Genomic DNA, 24,394 nt, shown 5'->3' on the forward strand with positions numbered 1-24,394 from the left:
GACAGAGAAGATGCAAACCCCCATGACCAACACTTGGGGGGGAGAAGGAAAAGTGGTAAATCCTTATGGAAACGTCTATGTCCACACTTCCGAGCGCCAAGCCCTCTACCCTTTCCCCTCTTCATCTCATATCCCTTGGCTCAGAGTGGGAGGCTAGGCAAAAAGAATTTGTTTCCATTACTTCACTTTCCTACTCAATTTATAGCCTAGGCAAAGGGGAGAAAGGGTGGGTAGCTTAGTCCTCACCCCCAGAACCTGAGAAGGAGGACATGCTTTGGAACCAACAGAATAGAGGTCCTATGCCTGGCCAGAGTGTACTCACATGATTGGTGCTCTCTGAGATCTGCTTCTCAATCAGCTGCACAATCTGCTTAAATGTTGGCCTTTTCAAGGGATCAGCATCCCAGCAGGTCTTCATGATGTCATACCTGCAAGACCAGGGCCAATTATCACTCCTCAATGCCCTTAACTGATCTGCAGGTATGTGCCATTCAACAATTTCAAACATAATTCCAGGGCTACACAACTGGACATACTGAATGACACGGGTATAAAATAAAACTGTATGTACTGCGACTCTGCCAAAACTTTGTTTATTTGGTAGCAAGTTTTATGAAACTCAGCGACAGAAATAACATTTGCCCAGGATGTCATAACAAGGAACCAAGTGACATTTCAAACTATGCTTAGTGAAAACCCTCAACATACGGGTTTCTGTCTTTAAAAAAGGAAAACAAAAGAGGAAACGTTATCTGAAGGAAGGACATCTGGGCCCTTACATTTCCGCAGGTGCATGCTCGGGGCTGAGCATTCGGAAACCTTCCTTGATCATCTTGTAGAACTTAGAATCGACTGGCATTCCAGGGTAGGGGCTGCTTCCTGAGGCAAAAACAGTTTGCAAATCAGCATGACAATAAGCAAGGAGGGCACTGGTAACACCTTAAAGAAGATGCTCTGAGTGTGATCAAGGTGCCTTTGGCAAGGCTCGCTTTACCTAAAGAGAACAGCTCCCACAGAAAAATCCCATAGGACCAGACATCACTTTCAAATGTGTACACACAGTTGAAAATACTCTCCGGTGCCATCCACTTCACAGGGAGTCGAGCCTGCAATGGAAGCACAACAGATCCAACAATGTTAATCACAAAGCTAAAAAAAATCAAAAACTCAGTAGAAAATACTCCTATAGAGAGGTGGGGTGAGAACTTGATGGGCATCTCACAAAGGCCTTCTACCCATATGACCTCAGAGGACCCTGATTGCCTCTGAGAATTATGTTGTGTGTGGTTTTTTTAGTTTGGGGTGGTTTTTCTTTTGCGGGGTGGGGTGGGGTATGCTTGCCAAGCAGTGGGCAGGACCTCAGTGCCCTGACCAAGGACGGAACCCAGGCCTTGTCAGTGAAAGCCCAGAATCCTAACCATGGGACTGGCAGGGAACTCCTGTGAATTATGATTTTTTACTTTTTTTCTGACTACCTCTCAAATAAGTGGATCACCAGTACAGCTGACCCCTGAACAATGAAGGTCTAAACTGCATGGGTCCACTTATACAAGAATATTTTTCAATAATAAATGCTACATGATCCATGCTTGGTCGAATCCAAGGATACAGAGGAACCATGGATATAGAGGGCTGGCTTTCATTTATACTGAGATTCACCTCTGCCTTGTTCAATGGTCAACTGTATACTATCTTCTGGAGTGGGTTGCCATTTCCTTCTCCAGGGGATGTTCCCAATCCAGGGATCGAACCTTGGTCTCCTATACTGCAGGCAGATTCTTTACTGTCTGAGCCACCAGGGAAGCCCCAATACTACCTTCATTTTCAAGATGGGGTCACTGAGTCTGTACAGCCTGGTGGTTAGCAGCACAGACGTCAGAGACAGATACTTGGGTTCTAACCTGGGCTCCACCACTGGCCTTGTGTAACACAGAGGTTAGTTACCAAAGAAGGTTAGTTACCCTTATCCCTTAATAGAAACGTGGCCTCCCAGGGTGAGGACTACATTGCCCAGCTCCTTCATAGCTGTGTGCAGCCATGTGGCTCTGTTATGGCCACTAAGTATTGTATGACAGCTTTCGGAAAACTTCCTTAATATGAAGTTGGCATGTGTCCTGTGGCCTTTTCCTTCTTGTCTCTTCCTCTACTGTCTTGCCTTCTGGATATGTTGGCTGGCTTTCTTGAGGCCATCTTGGACCATGAAGCTAAGGGCCACACCAGGGATGGTATAAAATGGAAAGGTTGAAGAATTTGCTCCCCAGTATAAAACCTCCATACCAGGCCTGGCCTGTAACTCCTATACTTACTTTCCTTTCCTTTTGGGTGTTCTGTCAAATACAGACACAATTATCCCTTACTAACACATTGGGAACATCACATACATCTGTAATAGAAGCCTCAGGATATTCTTCTGTAAAGCAAAAATCATACCTCAAATTCCATGAGTTGTCTTGTGGGTTAAATGAGATAATGTGGGTACCAGTGCTTAGTTCGGTATGGCTGATTCACTAGGAACTGAAAAATTGCCCTGTACAAGCAACCACTCGATAAGACAGTAGTGGCTTATGCTGACTATGACTATTTCAAGGTGCTAAGTGGCAGATTCAGAGTTTAAATTCAACAGTTCAACTTCACATCCTGAGCTCCTCCTGCTAACATCCAGCCAAACTTTCTGTGACTATTCCTCTTAGAGACATTTCTGAATTATTGGATCTTAATTTACCAAAGAAAGCTAAATCAACCCTTCCCATAATCCATTTAGGACCCAAAACGGGGAAGACAAGTTTTTTCTGGTCTTCAAGTTATTTTAGTCAGTAGGAAAAAAATAAAAATGCTTTCCAGTATCCCCTCCCAGATTTTGTGCTAAAGTTCTTATAGGGGCTCTTAACCTGAGATCTATTGATGAAAGGTGTCTTGAATTCAGAGGTCCTGGGGTCATCTTTACCAAATACTACACACCCACTAAATGACAGAACCACGTTCGAACTCAGCAAGACTGGGCCCGGAATCTATTAGCCTTTTGTCAACATTCAAAGGCCTGGATAGAGAACCACCTTTCATTCTTCCTTCTAGTAGTGCACCAGGACACGGGGGACTTGGTGTTATTAACACTCCTAGCCTTAGCGAGTTTACAGAAACACATGCTGCCATCAGAAAGTAAACCCAGCAACATTTCTACAAAAACCGAGTCTAGTGCAGCCCACCCACAGAGACGCCTTAGTGATGGAGAAGGAAATATTACATTATGTGTAGGCACACAAATAGCTACCTCTAGGAATAGCTCTGGACTGGAGATATGGGCCTGGGAAAATAGATGGAGAAAAACATATGTTCAGGGCTACTGGCTTCCCATACTAATGGGATATTGCTCTGGGAATCATAGGCTCTGGTTTCAGCCTCTACTGATCCGTGTCATCTCAGACAAATATCACTAAAATACACTGTGCTTTTAGTTTCCCCAACTTTTAAAATGTGAAGACGCTGCATTCTAATGCCAAGGGGTTGCCCTGATGATACAATGAAAATTGGCAATGAAATAAAGCACTTTGAAATAAAATCACTATGTTCCATAGGCCAATTATTCCTTATGAACGTCTTTAATAAGTTCTCTTGATTATAAGATCCAACATTCTATATACCTAATTCTGAACATTATCTTAGATTTTAATCTTTTTCACATAGCCTGTCAATCTCAAAATAAAATTCTCCTGCTGTGACCTTCAGGTCCACATTTGTTTCACTTGAACAAAATCGAGTTCATTGCTATTCTCAAGCTATAATGAAAATTAAGGCTATTTCTGTTTCCTTCACATGCCCCATAATTACACAATTAGAATTGGGAATTCTATTATTGGAATTTTGCTAAAGTACACTTAATTTGACTGCTAAAATGCAAGATATCACAAAGGTAGGATTAGTGTTATGAAAATCATAAAAAAACAATATTTAAGAAAACTTGAAACAAAAATCTTTCGCTGGACTGTCAAGAGAGAGTGGGTACTCACGTTTCCTTTGACCACATAATTAGAATCATTCTTGATGTCTCTGGCTAGACCAAAATCACAAATCTTTGTGATTCGACCATGAGTAAGGAGGATATTTCTGGCTGCCAAGTCTCTATGAATACACTATTAGGAGAGTAGGAGACAAAGAAAACCATTTAAATTTATTTCAAACTTTTTAAAGAGTGAAAGCTACATTTAATGCTAGAATGCTGCTTATGTTATATAGCGCCAATAGTTTTGCTTTACATTTAAACTATTTGGTGCACCAAAAATAAATATCTAGATTACGCTTTGAATGATGTTCAAATTCGTGTTTTACATTGTTAGGACTTTAATTACTATAATCGCTTTCAAAACCAACTTGAATAAATGCTCCCCCCCCCGACCCCTTAGGACTGCTTTCATTTTACATGCTTGTCTTTGAATATATCCCTTTAAAAAAAGAGTTTCTAAAATGTCTACAACTTGAATTTGACCCCTCCAAAGGACAAAGGGAAGGGGCTCTTTATTTCAGCCACCCTATATCCTCCTTTAGTTTGGTAATTGTTTGGAAATGTCACCAATGACGCTTAAGGGTAGGATCTGTAACCTCATCCTGTTCTGTTAGCTTGGTTTCCTAAGAAACTCCTCTCACCCTTCTAGAGACCATGTTTCTTGTTTTGGTTCCTTCATTCTCTTCCTACCCTCAACCTTCTGATCAAATGTTTATTACTCTCTCTCGATTCCTTACTTCCCCAGCACTCGATAAAACATACATGCAATATTTGAGGTCTAACTTCAAAAAGACTCAAGTATATGCTTCATCAAGCACTGGAACTACAAGAGATACCCTTTCCCTTCGCTGATAAAATAACTATCTCTATTTTCTAAGAGCAGCTCCTACATCCTAAAAGCCAAATTCTAAGTGAATTCATTGCATATAAAAACTATATTCATAGAAAGCTCATTTAGACAGGCTTGCACTTTAAAACTTAAGAGAACAGGAATTTCAAAGAGACAGCAGTTGGAACATGAAGAAACTATATTTCCTCTGCTTTTGGTTACCACACTTCAAGCAACACTCTGCGTTCTAACTATGGCTCTAAATACTCCTTGGGGGCGGTGGGGGCAGGGACAGGACCCTTCTGAGAATCACCCCTACTTACATTCTTTGAGGCAAGGAATGCCATGCCCTTTGCCACCTGGTAAGAAAAGCTTAGCAAGTCCTCCAAGTCCAGGGCCAGCTCGTCATCTTCCATGATAGCGGGAGTCACGTCTCTTTCTATGTATGAACCTGTTAGGAGAAGAAGGATTTTCTTAGCAATTAAAATCTTAAAGACAAGGAGAGTAAAAGACAGTGACAACACCAAGGGCTGGTAATCAGGGAACTAATGTGAACTTGCAGGCAAATCCTCTCCCCAGTGTTAAGGACAGGAAGGTGCTGAATCACAAAGTTAATATTCCCAATCCTGGGCTAAGTTACAAAATCTTTAAGGAAGAAGAATGGTGGATGAACACAAAAGTCTCATATTTTTTTATGTGTATCTTATGTATTTTGATATTCATATGTTATCATATATGCAACAAGATGCTCAGATACAATAACACAGGCTTTGACTCCAAATACCCGCTTACCCTGATCCTATTGTAAAGAAGAACCAGTTACTACCAGGAATGGTGTTAGATTCCATGGTGGCAGGAGAAACTCTGAGTCAATGAGGTTGTTCTTATTGTTTGATAGGTACCCACCTATTCTTGCAGATCTCCTCTTGTCTGCCTTGGTTGGCACAACATAAGAAACTCCAGGTTTCATGTCCATGTACTCATTAGCACTATCATTGCTGGGAGAAATGAAACACCCATCAAATCACGAGTAAATAAATGGGAGACGGGGGAGCACATGAGAGGCAGGCTATCCCTCCACTCCCTTTTTTACATAAGAGGCTGATTTATTTAAAGAAAGTATTGCCAAGTTTGAATGAAGAAAATCTTGTTCATTAAGATATGAGTTTTTAATATTCAACATTCGGGTGCAATCCCTAGGAATTAGATGGCCTTTTTTGTATTCAACTGTAGAGGGGACTCTGGTTAGAAATTTCCTGTCTCTTGACACCAGGGATTTAATGAGAAACAGAGAACCAAAACCATTATCCCACATCACTTCAAACTCCCTAAATTAGCCTCAAGAGAGATAAGATGAAAGAGACAAGAAAGAGACAAAGAACCAGAGCTTCTGAGATGTGTTATTAGTGGAGGAAGACAGGGATCGTTAACATATAGCAACTGATGGAAGATGGTTTAAAAAAACCAAGTTTGGTTCAGATAAACACCAATAATTTGGATGATTTTCTGAACCATCTGGACCTCTTGAATCTGTAACATTTGGCTGGAGAGTCTTCAAGATTTCTAGTACTTCCTGCTTCTGATTAGCATAGAAACACCATGACAACAATCTCCTTCAGAGCGTGCTGGTGGTTCCAATCCCATATGGGATCCCAAAGCACAAAAAAACACTACATAGGATTGAACTATTTAGGCCATTATTTCAGAAAATCAAAAAATATATATGGGGCCAAGGTTTTAGAAATAAGGCAAAGTGGTTCATTTATTCATATAAAGAGCATATGTGCTAGAGAAACAACCAAAGGTGGTTTGGTTTATATTGCATTTTACTGCCACTTGACACCACTGTAAAGTTTACAGGATTGAAAAAAATAAAAAGCTTCATCTAGGGTTTAAAACTTCAGCCAGAGGTACAGAAAAACACTTTAAGAGGTAATCGCCCATCAACCATATTTACCGAGGTCGCCTTGAGGGCCTGGGGTTAAGCTCAGGAGACAAAGTCTTGCCTTCTCAAAATGTAGGGGATATGGTAAATAAAAAGGAAAGAGGAAACCCATCACACAACTGCAGAGATAACATGTATAAGGGATTGGGCACGATGACTATGATTCTGTTGGGTTGCATAAATCTAGAAAATCTTAAATAGTGGATCTTAACAAACACTTGGAAAGAAAAGGCAAAACACGGCAAAGAATTCTATTCTGATTGTGAACTACACCAATTCTTCTTAAAGGAACTTGAAACTCGTGACATATTCAAATTCAGAATGGTATCAAGGATAAAAGAGATGAAAATAAGGTGCGGAATTTTTAAAAATGTGCTACAGTAGTTGCACCTCTTGATAACCTAAGTTAAGGGAAAAGAGGGCAAGGAATACAGAAATAATTCAGAGGTAGATGGTGAGAAACCTTGGTACAGAGAGCTGTTTGGAGCTCTCTGCCATTCTGTTAAAGGTTTAAAGAAATTCACTGTGACAACTTGGCAGCCTTTCCCATGTTCCCTATAAACAGTTTCTCACTCTAAAGATGCATATAGGACCCTGCTGGACAGTATAAAGAGAAGGACACACAAGAAAGAACCACGGTAAGAGAAACAGGCACAGAAATTACACAGGACCCTGGCTCAACAGTATAAAGAGAATGACACACAGGAAAGAACCATTCTAAGAGAAACAGGTAGAGAATTCATTCAAATAAAGAGAACTAAAGCTCAGAAAAACACTAAAGATACATTTTTAAAAATCAACAAAAATTTAAGTTCAAGACTATTGGAATCTCTAAAAACAGTATGAACTTTTTAAACCATTAATCACATTTAAATGATTTAATAATTCTGATTTTGCACCTCAAAGTACCTCAGTTCACTTTTTTAAAGAATCAGCCTTGATTGCAAACCCTTATGACCCCATGAACTGCCTGTCAACAGCTATTTATGTAAATCAGTCTTACCAGGAAGACTCCTTTGAATGAAGAAGGTTCTTATAAAGCGCCACTTCGGCATGATCTTCCTGCTTTGAGCAAATAAATGAATCACGCTTTCTTCTCAAAAAATTCAGAAGATCACCATAGCAACAATATTCTGTAATGACCAGGGTGGGCCCTACAAGCATTTAAAAGAAGGTTAGAGGGAAGTGAGATATACAGACCATCCAGTCTTCCATAAAAATACTCAAGGGCCATCACAGCCATTCACATTCAGGGTCAATGCTAAGCCTACCAAGTACAAGTACAATCCCATCTATGAACATTGCTTAGCAGAACGCGGGATTCTGTGGACTAAAACTAAACAACCTTTGTAACCTGAATTTCTGCCTGATTAGGGGTCAGGCGTGACGGCTGGTTTTAGACAGGAGTTACAGCTTTCATCATTAGTTATCAAGCTTCCTATGTGAGTCCTCTGATTCACTTCTGTTTAGAGATGGCTTCACGCCTTTTGTAATGTTATTATGGAAATAATGATAAGCGTAAGCACAAACGGCAGCATAATAGGAAAACCAACCACTGAAACCGCCAGCTGAGACTGGAAGGTGGGGAAAAAACCCTGAAAAGGAGGGCCATCACGTGTGTTTGGGGCCCTATCAGTTGAACTTTAGTTTTCTTTCCCTGTTGTAAAAGCCTAAAAAACTATAGCTCTGAAGTTATTTAACAGACAACTAATTAACTCGGGCAAAAATCTCTCATGAACAATTCATGATGTCGGTGAAGCAACATTTATGGGGGCTGTTTTAAGAAATTACAGAAAGCTGTCAACTTGACCGTGGATCTCTCCAGATCTTGAGGAATGGCTCATTTTAACACATCTTTGTTCCTTTAGACCAAAATGTTTTCTGGAAACATCGTAGAAAGCCTTGATGGGAGGACTCATGAATGCTTCAAAACTGTAAATTTCTTTTTTTATCAAAGTGAAGTCTTTGCTCATTTGGTGTAGATTTGAGGGCTGGTAGGCTTGGAGGCCTATTTTTAATGACAGCATAAACATTAACTCTTTAGTGGCTAAATGTCATCCAGCCTATATAAAAGTTCGCAAGATAAAAGAAAAGCTTTCTGGAGGAGATGAGACATTCTCAAGATATTCAAGAGGTCAATGTTGGTGTGACATACACGACAGTAACTAGGTATGTCCTGGGTGTTCTACCCCATGATGATAAACACAAAATATAATTCTTAAGAACAAGGCACATGAACCTGGGTCTCCTGCATTGGAGGCAGATTCTTTATCATCTGAGCCACCAGAGCAGCCCCATATATTCTTATATACATTAAAATATACATTCTTAACATTCAGTGGGGTCGTGGGAATCCAGCAAGAGGTTAACCACTTGGGTCAAAATCCCGCAAGAAGCTTATAATCAAGCATTGTCAAAAATCATATCAAAATCTCCCACCTTTTGATAATTTAACCAATTACAAGAGGCAGGTTGGCCATGGCCTTACCTCCAATGGTGCACGCTCCCAGAAGATTCACAATATTCATATGATTACCGAGGTAACTCAAGACTTTGAGTTCAGACATTAGGGCTTCTCGTTCTGTTAAGTGGGCGCTTGCTAAAATTAAAAACATCTTATTTTAGTAAAAAGCAAATCTGGGACACTGATGGTGAGCACCCATAACAGCCTGCAGGAACTTACGCTTGAGCATCTTGACAGCAACAGTCATGGCTGCATCTGATTTAATTAAGCCATAAGCGGTGGCCTCAACGACTTTCCCAAAGGCGCCAGCACCCAAGGTTTTCCCTGTAGGAAGGAAGACAGGGGAGTAAGTGGTGGTCGTGAAACTGAAGAAACATTTGTGTCATTTCAAAACCAATAAAGGAATTAGGGACAAATGTGTCAAGATACACTTCCCTCGATGCCAAATGTACCAAAGGCAGTGAAATCACCCTCATTGTTTCAGGTGAAATAAAACAAAGAAAGCTATTGGGATTCTCTAAAGGCACTGCTGTGTGAAAACAAAAAGGTGTCACGGAAAACCTCTGTAGCATACTGACCGAAACTCAGCCTGTTCCTGGGAAACTCCCATTTGTGATCATAAGGAAGTTGTGTTGGGTCTATGTAAACGTAATTGTTTCCATTTATCTCCTCGACAACCTTCCACTGTACTTCATACATGGGTTTCTGGTGGAGGGAGAAAGGGAAAGAGGAGTCATCTTTTAATGGTTAATGGTTCTGCCATTACAGCATTTGAGGGAGAGAACAATTAAATGGTACCTGCAAGTATTTGTACGTAAGAATCATCACGAAGATACACATTAAACCAGCTGCGATCACAAAACCAATCAGCAACGGCGTGAACAGAGTGTGGGCATGGATTTGTTCTAAAAACAAAGAGGGATGTGAAGTCACAACCTATTAGCCGAGTCAGATCTTGACACAACACCTCTCACCTCCACCTCCCGCGCTACCGCCCATCACAGCAGGAGTCAAACCAGGTGTGCCTGAGCTCCCCGCCTCGGCTATTATCTTACTCTAGGAATCTTTTAACGTAAGCACTTTCAACCAGAAAACTGTGGGAAAGAAGTTGAGATTTCCACAGCACAAGAATAACGTTAGGCGGTTTTTCAGTAAAAAGTGACATCTGAGTGAACTTTGCACTTCAAATTCCTGCCTTGAACTTTAAGATGTTTCCTTTATGGATGTTTTATTACTTTACTCTTTATGCTTTTCTGTATTTCCCAAATTTTCTACATGGAACACTGAGTGTCTTTCACAACCAAGAAAAACATTTTTTAAAGTGTTCTTTTCATTGCCCTGCCTGGAAAAAAAAAATCCACGATGAAGAACAATATAAGACTCTTCCCCTCATCACTCAAATACTGAACAAATACCACTTTTTGGCACTCGTCTTTGCCGACTCAAGAAAACAAAATCCGAACCCTATGAATGTATGAACCCAGTTCTTTTGTCTTCCAACTTCATAGCAATTCATCAATTTGTCTACAGGATCATTTAACTTATGTTGGGAGAGCTAGTCATTCATGAATCAGATATTAAAGATGTTAAAAGAAAATAGCTCATTAACATGATTTCACAAAAGGTAATGTTAACTGTCTGATGTGGTGTCTGGCGATGTGTTAAAATAACTGATTTTAAGTAACAATTTAAATAATTTTTAATTGAATTTAAATTTTTTAATTGTCCTAATTCCGTTTCTGTTTGGGTATAAGGTAAATCTACTTCCCCTATTTTATTCCTCTACCCTTTTCTAATGGAAAACAGCTGGAAATACACAATTAATTTTATATATACACATACATGCACATGCATACACATATACATACATATGTGCACACACGCATAAAATACATAAAACACATAAAGTGCATGGTTACTGCACACACTTTATTAACAAACTAGCACAGAATGAAACTTAGTATGTTTGATGACAATCACATGCACAATGTAGGTATTACCGGAAATGACATGCCAGTGATGGAATGGACTTAAAAGTCATGATTGACATGGCAGGCAGAGTCTAAACATCCCCTTAAATTGGATTAAAAAGAAATATACCTTTGCTGTTACCTTTAAATGCAAAGTTAAAATAGGCAGAACTCTTGCCCACATCATTGTAAGCCCTGCATTCCACTGTCCCATTGTGTTTGAACGTGCTGTCATCAATGGTGCTATAAACCACTAGTTTTCCAAATGGTGAGACAGATGAGTTTTGGATCTGTACATCCACTGGCCCAACGGGAACAGAACACCTAGGTGGGAGAAACAGCAGCCCAGACTTACTCTCAGAGAAAATCAATTGAATGCATCGGATACAGCATACTTTTAAAACCAAGTCAGAGATTCATAATCAGATATTCTCTTTTACAAGTGGAAGTGTGATGACAAATGAGCATGTCTGTGGCACCGAGAGCAAGAAAAGCACTTGGAAGAGGAGAAAGAGAAGAAGTTTTGAGGTGAGATGTGGGTTTGAAATCCGGACTCAAACACCTACTCTGTTGACTTGTGAGTAGTACTTAAAAGTCTCCAAGACTCAGTTCCTACGGCTGTAAAATTGGGGTAGTAATACCCATCTTGGAGGGTTACTGAAAGGATTAGAGATGAATTTAGTAAGACGGTTGGCTCCCTCCCATCCCTGCACACAGCAGCCGTTTATAAAGAAAGTAATTGTGAACAGATGTATGCAGGGTTGAAAAGGAAGACGGTGGAGGAGGAAAGCAATAAAATCTATAAGGATGAAGATAGGGCCACCCCCACACCCCAGAAGTGAGGATGCTCTGGCTTGAGGTGCTATGGAGGGAGATGGAGATAGTACCTGCTGGGCTGAATGAACTCCAGGTGGCAAAGATCATCAGGAACCAGACTCAGATGATTCTATTTTAAATTATCCCCCCACATGTCCAGCAATTTTGTTCCCATACCTGGCTTTACTTTCTCCCTTAGCTCATAACACCTGCATATGGTAGTTATCAGTCTTCTATCCATCTCTACTCATTAGAATATCAACTCACTAATGGGACTCAGGTGTGTTTTGTTCGCTAGACCCATGTCCAGCATACAGTTGGCGTTCCATAAACATTTTCTCAGCGAATGTCTACAACTACTGGGGCTGTGTCCCCTGTGGGCACTTTCCAGGGGTCTTAAACCTCCTCACTTCTCCCCCAAGGAAAACAATCAACTAAAACCCAGCTGAGAACAACAGTCTTATGTAACCTCTCCAATTTGCTGTTTATTTTTTTAAAAAGGGCTATTCTGTGAAGAACGAAATTTCTATTATTATCGTGACTACTCAATTGTGATGTTACACTGGGCTTTAAAGCCTGAGCATAAAATAGCATTTGATGGATAAAAACAGTGATGCTGACCCCATTTTCGTCTTCAGGTAATGTGAAAGGACAATTTAAGGCTTAAGTGTGGATTGTGTGAAACAGAGGAAGTACAACTGTAGATGCGCTCTGCTCAGGGGCTGGGAACCTCATCAAGGAGGAAACCTTTTTAAAACATGTAGCTCCCCAGCGCCATATGTATGGTAATTGCGCGATCATTACTTTTTTGGTAACTTGGCAATTAACTTCTGAGGTAATTTTTTTCATGATAACTACAGTCACATTTTCCACACATATTACCTCCTGTGTATATATTGGAAATCTAATTACTCTGTCCTGGGAAATTGCTTTATCTACCTGCAGGCTGGAAATTGCATGATAAATCCAAAAGATAACCACCAAAATAAAGACGTCGTTCAGTAATCATGTTTCAGCAAACAAAATTAATGTCTACCAAGAAAAATATAGCAATTATGCTCTCTAAAAAGCCACATGGATAGAAAAAAATTAATCAAAACAAAGTTTTTTTAAAAAAAAAACTTTGAAAACATATTTGAAATTCAACTGAATTGCAGTCTTTTCCTGATGAGTGTTAAGCGGTATCCAAAATTATCATCTCACCTCTGCTCAGTTCCTGGACAAAAGTACCAATCGATTGTTGGCTCCGGGAACCCTGCGGCCACACACTGTAGCATGCCATTCACCAGCCTGTCACGCGTCAGGATTTCTGGTTTTGCTGGAGGAAGAGAGAAGTGGCCATATGTCAGACTGCTGGAAAACCTCACCAAAGCTCCCTCCACAATTTCTGAAACTTTAAAAACTTTCTCAAGGCTTAAGGGGACCCTGAGGGAACATGTTGCTCAAAGGGGAGAATGTGAACCAGTGAATGGAAGGTACAGGGAGATGGATGTGAGGGTCTGACCCAGAAAAAGGCTTTCCTTGTTAGAGCTACCCAGCCCCCGTGCTGACAGTTCATCCTGTGGATGTGGGGGTCTCTGAGCTCTCCCTGCCTCAGGGATGACTGAGGTTGCAGGACCACCTGGCAAGGTTTCTGTTCCCAGGGAGGGGGAACCTGAAAGATGGATTCTAATCAGGATTCTAGGGCTCCCAACTGTCTAACAGGTGAAAATGCTGAAGCTCCAATACTCTTGGCCACCTGATGGGAAAAGCTGACTCATTTGAATATACCCTGATGCTGGGAAAGATTGAGGGCAGGAGGAGAAGAGGGTGGCAGAGGATGAGATGGTTGGATGGCATCACCGACTCAACGAACATGAACTTGGGCAAACCCCGGGAGATCGTGAGAGACAGGGAAGCCTGTTGTGCTGCAGTCCATGAGGTTGCAAAGAGTCAGACGTGACTTAACAACAACACTGTTTATTAAAGGATTCCTGCCATCAGAATCTCAAATGATTCAAAGGCTCATTGGAATTTCAAGTTATTGCAAGAACTAGCAGAAATTAGGAGGAGTTACGGGAAAAGAGAAGATTCCCGCCCCCTTGGAAATTTCCCCCCCTCCTTTTTTTGATGAGGGTGTGGAAGGGGTGGTGCAGACAAGGAGCTGAATCACCCTTTTAAAGGGAAGCCAAAACATCAGAGTAAAACACAATATGGGCTTTTAACTCCAAACTTTTATTTCAAATGCAAAACAGGGATAGAAAATTAGAAGAGGAAACCAGCCCAAGAGTTCTACTCATACATATGTCTAAACCTGAGTACAATCACTGAAAAAGTAAACTGTATCAGCAGGAATGCTCTAATTTGACATTTCTGTGTAACTATAATAATCAACTGATATTTGATCAAAGGTACCCTGCAAATTCTTGAGATTAGTGAACAGAAAAAGAACTTACATTCAGCTGTTCTACTGGTAATACACTTGAAGGATTTGAACCCTCTGAGAATGAGTAAGCTATACTGGAAGCATCTGATGGCAGGGATGGTGATGAGCTCATCCCGTATCCCTGGTACAGCATCGCGGGTGCCAACCCCAAGCCTGTGCACAGAGCTACAGGCAGCCATGTGTGTGGTAAACAGACCTGCACCCAAGCTCTGGCTCTCAGTGGATCTCTGCTCTCCACCACGTCTCTGGGTATCCAATGGGAATAACAATAGTAACAATAGGAACTCTTCATAGCGATGTGACAATGAAATGAAATGATTCTTGACAAAGAATCAAGAATGATTCACAGAAATCAAACAGTAAAAGCATTAATTAATAGGACTTCCCTGGTGCTTCAGTGACTAAGACTCCATGTCCCAGTGCAGGGGGCCTGGGTTCAATCCCTGGTCAGGGAACTAGATCCCACATGCTGCAACTGAGGATCCCACATGCCTTGACTAAGACCCAGAACAGCTAGTAAATAAATTTTAAAAATAATTTTTTAAAAGTATTAATTACTAATTTATTCCTCATTTATTATTTTTTCTCCTTAGAGTACCCACCCTCCTAGGTTAATCAAGTTTGGTACCAATTAGGTTAATTGTATTGGCCACTCTAAATATTCTCTTCAATATCTAAAGATATTAGATATTGAAGAGAAACTGCTTAAGACAGCATGATAACATGTATGTGTTTTAACCCAAAGAACTGGGAATTTGACATTGATTACATTGCAACTGATAGGAAAAATAAATATATTTGGTCAGAGGAAAAGGCCAATAGGTCAGAAACTAATTTCTTCGAAGGAAGGTAATGCTGATAAATGACATCTTTGTAGCACAACCTCTCAGCACCTCACCTCCTTGCAGGCAAAACGGCTTGGCAGGGATCAAAGTGTCTGCATGCATGGCACACCCACCTGTCATTCAACCTGGCCCTGCGGATGGGCAGGCCATTTGGCTAATACACACAAAAGAGCAACACTCCAAAAGCAATCTCAAGGTAGGGGCATCCTTGAGAGTTTGGATCCAACGCCAGCTTTCACAAATAGAGCAAGAAGACAAGCCATCGTCTTGCGAAAGCATCCATCTGGCAAGTTTCATTTAATTATCATGGGCAACTGTGTGACCAGGCTGAAAAGTAGGACATAACACAGAAAATAGTGGAACTTTAGGAGAATGCTATTTGCTGAAGACAGCAGGCGCCATACGGCAGGTCTCTCTGGACTCAATTCAAGTGTCATCTCTTTTTCCTAGCCATCCTCAACTCTCCAAAGCCAAGTTGGTTGGTCTCACTTCCCTACTCCCGAAGCACTTTAGAGCACCTGACGCACTTCTACAATATCCTGGTCTGCCTCCATCTGACTGTTCTCAAGGGCAAGGACCATGTCTTACGGATTGTACGTCTGACTTCCTAGCCGAGTCTGACCTATGGCAGACACACAGTAAGAGCTGTTAATTATTAAGTCCTCCCAAAGAAAGAAGTCCTTCAAATTCCAAAGGAATTCAATTAGTGTCACAAGAAGGGACCTGGAATAACAGCCTAATGGTGACTTTCCTGTGTTACACCATTTTTGCAATAGTGGGCCACGAGATAAGAAATCCGCACATACACCTGGCCGCGCATAATTCTTCCATACTGAGATTAATGATGAGAGGAGAAGGTCCACACACAGACAGCAAAGATAACTGGATAGAATCCAACTGGACAGAATTCAAATGGGAATCAAGTTCATAAGACAGATTTCCTCATACCAACCTTTCTCTTGTCATTCATTGTTCCTAATGCTACATGCTAGATTTTTAGTGGAATTAAATATTATTCAGTAGGAAAAAAAAGAGGGGGCTGAAAGGGTGCATTATGATGTTCATAGTTGTTATCTCTGGGTAGTAGAGTTATACATAAATATCTGTTCCATTCTTTTGACTTATTTTCTAATTTTTTTTACAATGAACACAGCTAATAATAAACTTATAAAACATTTATAATTTAAAAAATTGGAACAGCTGAAAATTACATAATCAATTACATTTAGCTTTGGTTACAAGTGCCCTAAGATCCAAGCCTTCCAGCGTGACACCTGGTAGCAGTTATATAATGGCCAGGGCTGGCAAACAGTGTGGTCCGGCTGGCCTACTTGTTCCTGTGTGCTGGTTAATCAGGCACATTTTTAAGCTACTATCCCAACTATAACCTGAGGCAAGCCAAGCAGCTTTTGTCCTGTTGGCCCTTAGGCTGGCCAACCAAGCTCAGAGGGCCCCTCGAACTTCAAGGTGCATTTGAAGCACAGAGAGATGAGGTTAAAAGGCACATTTCTGGCCCACCTCACCTCCCCCAAGATTAAGTAATTTGAGAATCTGACCCAGAAGTGGGGTTATTTTAGAGAATCTTCAAGGGACCCCATCAGGGCCAGGACAAGGACGTGGCAAGGTGAGGAATTTAAGAAGGCTCTCATCCTCCAGGTCCTGCAGATTCAGGTAGACATCAAGAGTGCACACCTTAAATTCTGCACCCGAGGCATCTCTCTTGCCTCATCCTAATTCCAGCCCTGTCCCTAATGCTGGTGACAAGAGACTTCATTCTGAAAGGGCTAAATTACATGAGTACAGCTTGGGCTATACGTGGCAAGTTGCACAAGGAACATGTTTAATGCATAAAGAATGAGCTAGGTATAATTCTGATTCCTAAAAATGAAAATCTGGGCTCATCTGCATTTTATAAGTGCCTCAACGCACCGTCTAGGTCATTAAATATGCATTTTGCTTTTAAAGATACATAACTCCCTGCAATTCGCCAGGTTAAATCTGAGCTGTGTTTTCTTAGATATTCTGCAATCAGCAGTATACCAAATGACACATTCCCTAAATCCTCCCAAGTTGGAGGTTTAGATAAGCCTAAGAGGTGTATAAGTTATGTATTTCCTGTAGAGATAAAAAAAATAGCCTTGTCTCCTTTCAAAGCACTGTGGACCTGAGTCATCTTGCATCTCCGACAATACTGATCAGCTCGCAGGCAGATTGCAGAGTGCTTGTAACTCTTCTGAGAATTTATTGCTCATGCAATTAAAAATCCCAACCATTTGCTGATTTATCCCACAGATATATGATCTTAAAAAAATATTCCTTTTCACCACCATCAGGTCCATACGGAAGGCAAGAACAAGTTGAATTTTAAAGAACACAGCACAGATAATAGGAGGTGGGGGTGGGAGGAGGTATACAAGTAACTGGTGGGAAAGAGATGAGCATAGTTTTTGGCTCACCCTAACCGACTCCACCAACTCTTACTACAAACACACATCTGCCCACACTCTCTAATTAGCAAAGAACACAGACTTTAGTGTCCATATGTGTGTGTGTGTGTGTACATGCATGTGTCCAACTCTGCGACACCAGGGACTGTAGCCCGCCAGGCTCCTCTGTCCATGGGATTTTCCAGGCAAGAATACTGGAGTGGGTTGCCATTTCCCTCTCCAGGGGATCTTTCTGACCCAGGGATCGAACCTGCATCTCCTGCAAATGGCAGGTGGATTCTTTACCACTGAACCACCTGGGAAGCCCAAGTGTCCATATAACACAAGACCAAATGAAAAGGAACCACAAATATGAATTTGTTTTTACAATTGTAGGTCTGATGATATTTAACATCAACACAGCGATGCTTTGTAGCAATTTGTCACTATCCTGATTTGGATCTGGGTCAAATCCACATTCCTGACATAATATCATTATAATATAGGAATTTAAATCAACTAAAAAAGTATTAGAAAAACTTGGGTTAACTTTTACCTATAAAAGGAGTATTATACTTAAAAAAAATCTCCAGAACAGATATTTTCAAAGTACATTTTGGATACTAATATATACAAAATAAACTACAAGATCCTACTGTATAGCATAGGGAATTATATTCAACATCCTGCAATAAATCATTATGGAAAAGAATATGAAAAAGAATATATATACACACAAACACAGAACTGAAACACTTTGCTGTACACCAGAAACTAACACAACACTGTATATCAACCATATTTCAATAAAAAAATTAAAGAAATTACATTTTGTTTTAGACATTCTTAAAGACATCCAGAAACTGGTGTGTGAGTACTTTAACAGAAATTCATTTAACCAACTAAATAAAACTTCAACTACAGCCTTCTGCATCCAGTTATGTTTTGCAGAATGTCTATCATTAAAAAAAAAAAAATCATTCTCCTAATAAAGTGATGTCCTAAATGAAAAGTATGCAAAGTTTTAATGTGAAAGGTGAAACTAAATATTTTACATTTTAGGGGTTATGAGTCTCTCTTACACATACACAATTCTGCCACAAATGTAGCCACGGACACGTATGCAAATGTGCAAGGCTGTGTTCCACTAAAATTTTATTCATGCACACTGAAATTTGACTTTTTCACATCTTACAAATCTTGTTTTTTAAAATCATTCCTACCTCCCACCCATTCCAAAGAAATAAAGAAATTCTTAGATTATAAGCCATTCAGAAACAGGATACTTGTCAAATCTGGCCAGAAGGCTATAGTTTGTCAATCCTTATTCTAAACAGCCATCAAAAAGATCTCCCTATCCTGGAAGTGAGCTTTAAAAAAAAATGATGAAACTACTTGGAGAAAGCCTTCCTCAGCCAGAATCACTGTGCTCAATTTACAGGAGCACCATCACCGGTGACCCAGGGGTTGGGGAGGGGGGATGTGTACACACGTTACAATGCAGTCCAACTTGCTGCCTAGGAGTGCAGACATGTGATAAAGTGCTATTTTTCTACTCTCTATAAGTAGTGGATTCATTTTGCCACATTAATTTAGAAGTGGAAGAGAAGAGTTAACACAATGCCCGTGGAAAAGTTACATACCTATTCTTGGATTAATTTAAACTTCCACTATACGTTATAGGTGACCGTGTATACATCTGTAACCGAGGGGGACTAATTTGATGTAAAAACACATGGGTCTCAATTGGAAAGGAAATTTCCACAGAGCAGCAGTTCCACTCATATGAAAGGGACTACTCAGGCTATTTTTAGAAAAGTATGTCCCAGGGCCAGGGTCAATTCTAGCTGAAGTTTGAAAGTGAAAAAGTGAAAGTGTCTCAATCGGGTCAGACTCTGACCCCATGGACTGTGGCCCACCAGGTTCATGGAATTCTCCAGGCAAGAATACTGGAGTGGGTGGCCATTCCCTTCTCCAGGAGATCTTCCAGACCTAGAGAATAAACCCGGGTCTCCTGCATTGCAAGTAGATTCTTTACTGTGTGAGCCACCAGGGAAGGCTCAGGAATACTGAGATAGGCAGTTACAAACCTAACCCTCTTCTCCTGCTTTCTCACCATAAACATGAAATAATGGCCAGATCACACCAACAAAGGGCCTAACGATCTAGATAGGTTACCCTGTTCTCCAATCAGCTCAGTGATTGAATAGATCTCCCAAATTAGCTACACACCCAGCCAGACCACCAACTTTCTTAGGAGACATGAAAGAAAAATGATGCCAACACACCTAAATTTTTCCAAAATGTAACAGACTCAAACTCTGCTTTAAAAGTAGGTTGCCATGATATTCCTTTATTCTTCCAGTTTAAATGTCTATAGCAATTCTTGCATCCACAGAGATCTCTTTCATAAGGAGGAGATATTAAAGTGTCACATCAAAAACAACACTCATAACTCCCAAGCAATTTAAGAACAAAAACTCATTTCAAGTTCAGGAAAAGAAAATAAAAACAGACTTCAGATACTGTCAAGTATCTAAAATTACCTATAAAAAAATGAATGTAGAAAGACAAGAAACTATTTTTACATAGATTAGCTATCCATAGTAACATTATTCCTTAATTTGGAACTGTCCTGCAAGCCAGCACAGTGTATCTTCCTAGACGTATGTTCAAGGCATAGAAGCATGAAAGACAATGACAGATTGTCATTGACTTCCTGCCACTAAAGTAAGGTTGCTCATTTGAGATTAAATAAGATAATTATAAACTTTAAATAATCATTTAATAGATTTCTTTTAAAATTCAATCACATCATTTCAGAGTCCCACCTCATACACCACAGTGTCTCAAAATGGTATCAGATACTGGTTAAGGAAATCATGAAATATCCATGCAAGGAGATAGCAAAGTGGTATTTGGGCTTCCCAGGTAGCTCAGATAGTAAAGAATCTGCCTGCAATGCGGGAGACCTGGGTTCGATCCCTGGGTTGGGAAGATCCCCTGGAGGAGGGCATGGCAACCCACTCCAGTATTCTTGCCTAGATAATCCTCATGGACAAAGGAGCCTGGTGGGCTACAGCCCTGGGGTCACAGAGTTGGATATGACTGAGCAGCTAAGCACAGCACTGTAGAAGAAATATTACGGCATGGAAAACTGCTCACAATGCATTCACTGTTCAGCACCAAAATACAAGGTGATGCAAAAGAACTTCATTTTTGTCATCCTCCCCAAAAAAGGTTTTATTAAGTGGTCTGTAAAGATATATATTAAGAGATATATTAGCACTGGTAATTCATAAAATGTAAATCAACTTTAAAAGGTATAATTAAAACTTATTTCATTCTTATTTTTGCCTACTTATAATTTCAAGTTATCATACCCATCATATAACAATTTTGTAATATGAAAACATTGTTTTAATCTAAAAACAAATGTATATAAGTGTTTGCACAAACCAGGCCTCATTCTGGGTATACTGTAGTAGTTTTACAGCAAACTCTGAAAAGCAAGTAAATAAATCAGAAAGGAGTTCTGATTTATTTAGCACTTATCTTTGTAGCATTAGCTTTGTTGAAGAACTCTAACAATTTAATACAGAAGTAGGTCAAATAGAATCCACCTAACCAGAAAAAAGAAAAGAAAAATACTAAAAAGCAAAGCCTCTCAAGCAAAACTTGATAAGTGTGTTAGCATTAAGTCTCAAAATTTTAGCCTCTAACACAAGTAGGGTTTGGACACTCAAATGTTTGGAAGGTCCTATCACTTTTAAAAATGGTTAAGAGGTTGGAAAACATGTCCATCTTCCAAAAAGGCAAAGTCCTAGTGATTCTGCTCTCTTGACTCATAAAGATCTGGAAAGGTGCCCTTAACCTGACAGTATTACTTTTACCCTAAATATAATCACAGAGACTTGAAGCCAGGTGGTGATTCAGATGGCTGGCAAGCAGGCTATCCAAAGCCATCTAGCTACAAGGCTGTCCTGAGAGCATTACACTCACCTGTGGCAAATGGTGGGCTGCCCAAGGTGTTACAAGGTGTTCCACGTTGGGGAGCTTCTCCCTGGAAGGATGGTCTAGCCATCCATAACTGGATTTAACTATGACCACAAACGGGCTTCCCTGGTGGCTCAGTGGTTAAGAATCTGCAAGACATGTGGGTTCAATCCCTGGGTTGGGAAGATCCCTTGGAGAAGGTGGCTTCCCAGGTGGCTCATTGGTAAAATAATCTGCCTGCTAATGCAGGAAACACAGGAGACGTGGGTTCAGTCCCTGGGTTGGGAAGATCCCCTGGAGAATGGAACGGCAACCCACTCCAGTACTCTTGCCTGAGAAATCCCATGGACAGAGGAGCCTGTTGGGCTACAGTCCATGGGGTTGCAAAAGAGTCAGACACGACTTAACGACTAAATAATAACAATGACCATAAATAAGTAAAAAGCAGCCCAGATTCTGCAGATGTGGTCAAAGGGGAACATTCCCATTGAAAGGCCTCATTCTGAATGATTTATTACTTTGACTGATTTGGGTATACTGTATGATCTATAAATAATCACTTACACCAGACAGGATGTTAATTATGTGATGCAGTGGTTTAGAAATAATACATTAGTTAGCATTTCCTTAAACTGTTTCAACCCCTCTGTTAACACTCTGCCATAAATGAAGGGAAACCGGTGATTCTGAGAATTTGGTGCCGAGTTCAGCAGTCATGTGGATATCCAATCGAGCTTAACATCATTTGTGTTCCGTGTAAGCCCAAAGATGAAAGGCAAGCCCTTTCATTCTCCAGACTTTTCTTGTCCAGCTGGCCATTCTGCACCTCTGCCTGAGTACTACCATTCTCTTACTCAGCTGGTGAAAATGAAAGTGTTAGTCACTCAGACGTGTCTGACTTTTTGCGACCCCACAGACTGTACCCCGCCAGGCTCCTCTGCCCATGGGATTCTCCAAGCAAGAATACTGGAGTGGGTTGCCATTCCCTTCTCCAGGGGATCTTCTTGACCCTGGGATCAAACATGGGTCTCTTACATTGCAGGCAGATTCTTTACTGTCTTGAGCCACCAAGGAAGCCGAAGTACGTCTGTCATTAAAGGACAGATCTTTGAGATTGAAGAGAAATCTCCAAATACCATTTGTTACAAATTTTAAATTGATAATGTGGATCTGGAAATGCTCCCAGATAACATTTTATTGATGTAATGCTACTAGTGTCATTCTATGTTACTGGCAAATCAAAACTACAAGGAGCTATCACCTCAAATCTGTCAACCTGGTTATCATTAATAAAACAAAAGATAAGAAGCACAGGCAAGAATGTGGAGAAAATAAAACTCCTGTTTCCTTAACATAACGGGAAGGTGGGAACATAAACTGGTATATCCATTATGGAAAACAACACAGAACTTTTTCTTATCTAGAAGGATATCTGTACTCCCACATTCATTGCAGTAATATTCACAATAATCAAAGCATGAAAACAATGCAAATCTCCTTCAGTGGATGAATGAATAAAGAAAATGTGGTGTGTGTGTGTGTGTGTAAGAGAGAGACAGAAAAGTCGAGAATCAGGATTAATCAGGGTTAAAATACACGTTTGGCCTTTTATTTGTCCTAGATCTGGTAAAAACCTTTATTGTATGACATTTATTATTATCAAAGAGATCATAAGCTTCTCTCCCCCCGCCTTTTTTTTTTTTTTGCTAATTTGTAAGATTTCTGTAATTATATTTTTTTACATTTTGAAAAAATTTAACCTTTTTATTTTCTATTGGGGTATACTCAATTAACAATATTGTGACAGTTTCAGGTAAACAGTGAAGGGACTCAGCAATATATTTACATGTATCCATGTCATGCTAAGTCACTTCAGTCATGTCTGACTCTGCACGACCCTATGAACTGTAGCCCACCAGGTTCCTCTGTCCATGGGATTCTCCAGGCAAGAATACTGGAGTGGACTGCCATTCCCTTCTCCAATATATATATCCATTCTCCTCCAAACTCTCCTCCCATCGAGGCTGCCACATAAAATTGAGCAGAGTTGCACGTGCTATACAGTAGGTTCTTGTTGGTTATATATTTTAAGGATAACAGAGTATACATGTCCATCCCAAACTCCCTAACTATCCCTTCTCTCCAGCAACCATTAAACTCATTCTCAAAGTCTATGAGTCACCAAAGAGACCACAGGCTATCACAGGCTACCTAACTTACAGAATCTTGGTAGTATCACTTTTTCTGACACCTGCAGGAATTTTGGAAAGAGTAATGTGTATTAAGAAAACACTTTTGGGTAGTTCTATAGTTCCTAAAACCCTATTTTTCACCAAATTTTGATCTGAAATGGAAACAAATGGCCGTTTTCATCAAAGATATGAAACTTCCTTATAGAATCAAGAATCTGACTTCTATATACATCTTCAATAAGCAATTCAAGAATAATTATAGCAATGCAAGTTCAAAGCAAAGAATCACTGATTTTTTTGTTTCGTTTTTGGCCATTACAAACCATCTTTAAGGTCACTGAGTCAACAGACCCATGCAAATCATGGCTTGTTAGAGAAGTTAAAAACAGTACTAAAACATTTTAAAATTTAAATGTACATAGCTTTCTCTTAAAGCCTCCCACATAAGTGATTAAAACACAAACACACACACGTACAATATTCTCAAAT

At 40.2% G+C, this 24,394-nt stretch overlaps 1 protein-coding gene across 13 annotated transcripts in view; it reads right to left on the reverse strand.

Moving 5' to 3' along the window:
* Positions 1-24,394, reverse strand: part of KIT (KIT proto-oncogene, receptor tyrosine kinase) — a 148,759-nt gene that overhangs the window by 68,724 nt on the left and 55,641 nt on the right. For 8 of the 13 annotated variants that reach the window (XR_014082094.1, XR_014082087.1, XM_081589947.1 and 5 more), the window contains exons 8-20: positions 13,225-13,339; positions 11,348-11,529; positions 10,034-10,140; positions 9,814-9,940; positions 9,455-9,559; positions 9,260-9,370; positions 7,775-7,925; positions 5,733-5,824; positions 5,150-5,277; positions 4,005-4,127; positions 995-1,106; positions 780-879; positions 323-428 (exon numbers count right to left, since the gene is read on the reverse strand). Coding sequence is in view for 11 of the 13 variants with exons in the window: in XM_081589947.1 (XP_081446073.1) it covers positions 323-428; positions 780-879; positions 995-1,106; positions 4,005-4,127; positions 5,150-5,277; positions 5,733-5,824; positions 7,775-7,925; positions 9,260-9,370; positions 9,455-9,559; positions 9,814-9,940; positions 10,034-10,140; positions 11,348-11,529; positions 13,225-13,339 (1,559 nt within the window). In the remaining 2 variants the exon portion in view is untranslated. Of the gene's footprint in view, positions 1-322; positions 429-779; positions 880-994; positions 1,107-4,004; positions 4,128-5,149; positions 5,278-5,732; positions 5,825-7,774; positions 7,926-9,259; positions 9,371-9,454; positions 9,560-9,813; positions 9,941-10,033; positions 10,141-11,335; positions 11,530-13,224; positions 13,340-24,394 lie in introns of all 13 variants that reach the window. The other 5 variants (XM_081589927.1, XM_081589916.1, XM_081589979.1 and 2 more) reach the window with 1 other exon arrangement.

This window comes from Giraffa tippelskirchi, chromosome 1 (assembly GCF_054371585.1).
Source record: "Giraffa tippelskirchi isolate mGirTip1 chromosome 1, T2T-mGirTip1v1.2.pri, whole genome shotgun sequence".
Classification (NCBI taxonomy): domain Eukaryota; kingdom Metazoa; phylum Chordata; class Mammalia; order Artiodactyla; family Giraffidae; genus Giraffa; species Giraffa tippelskirchi.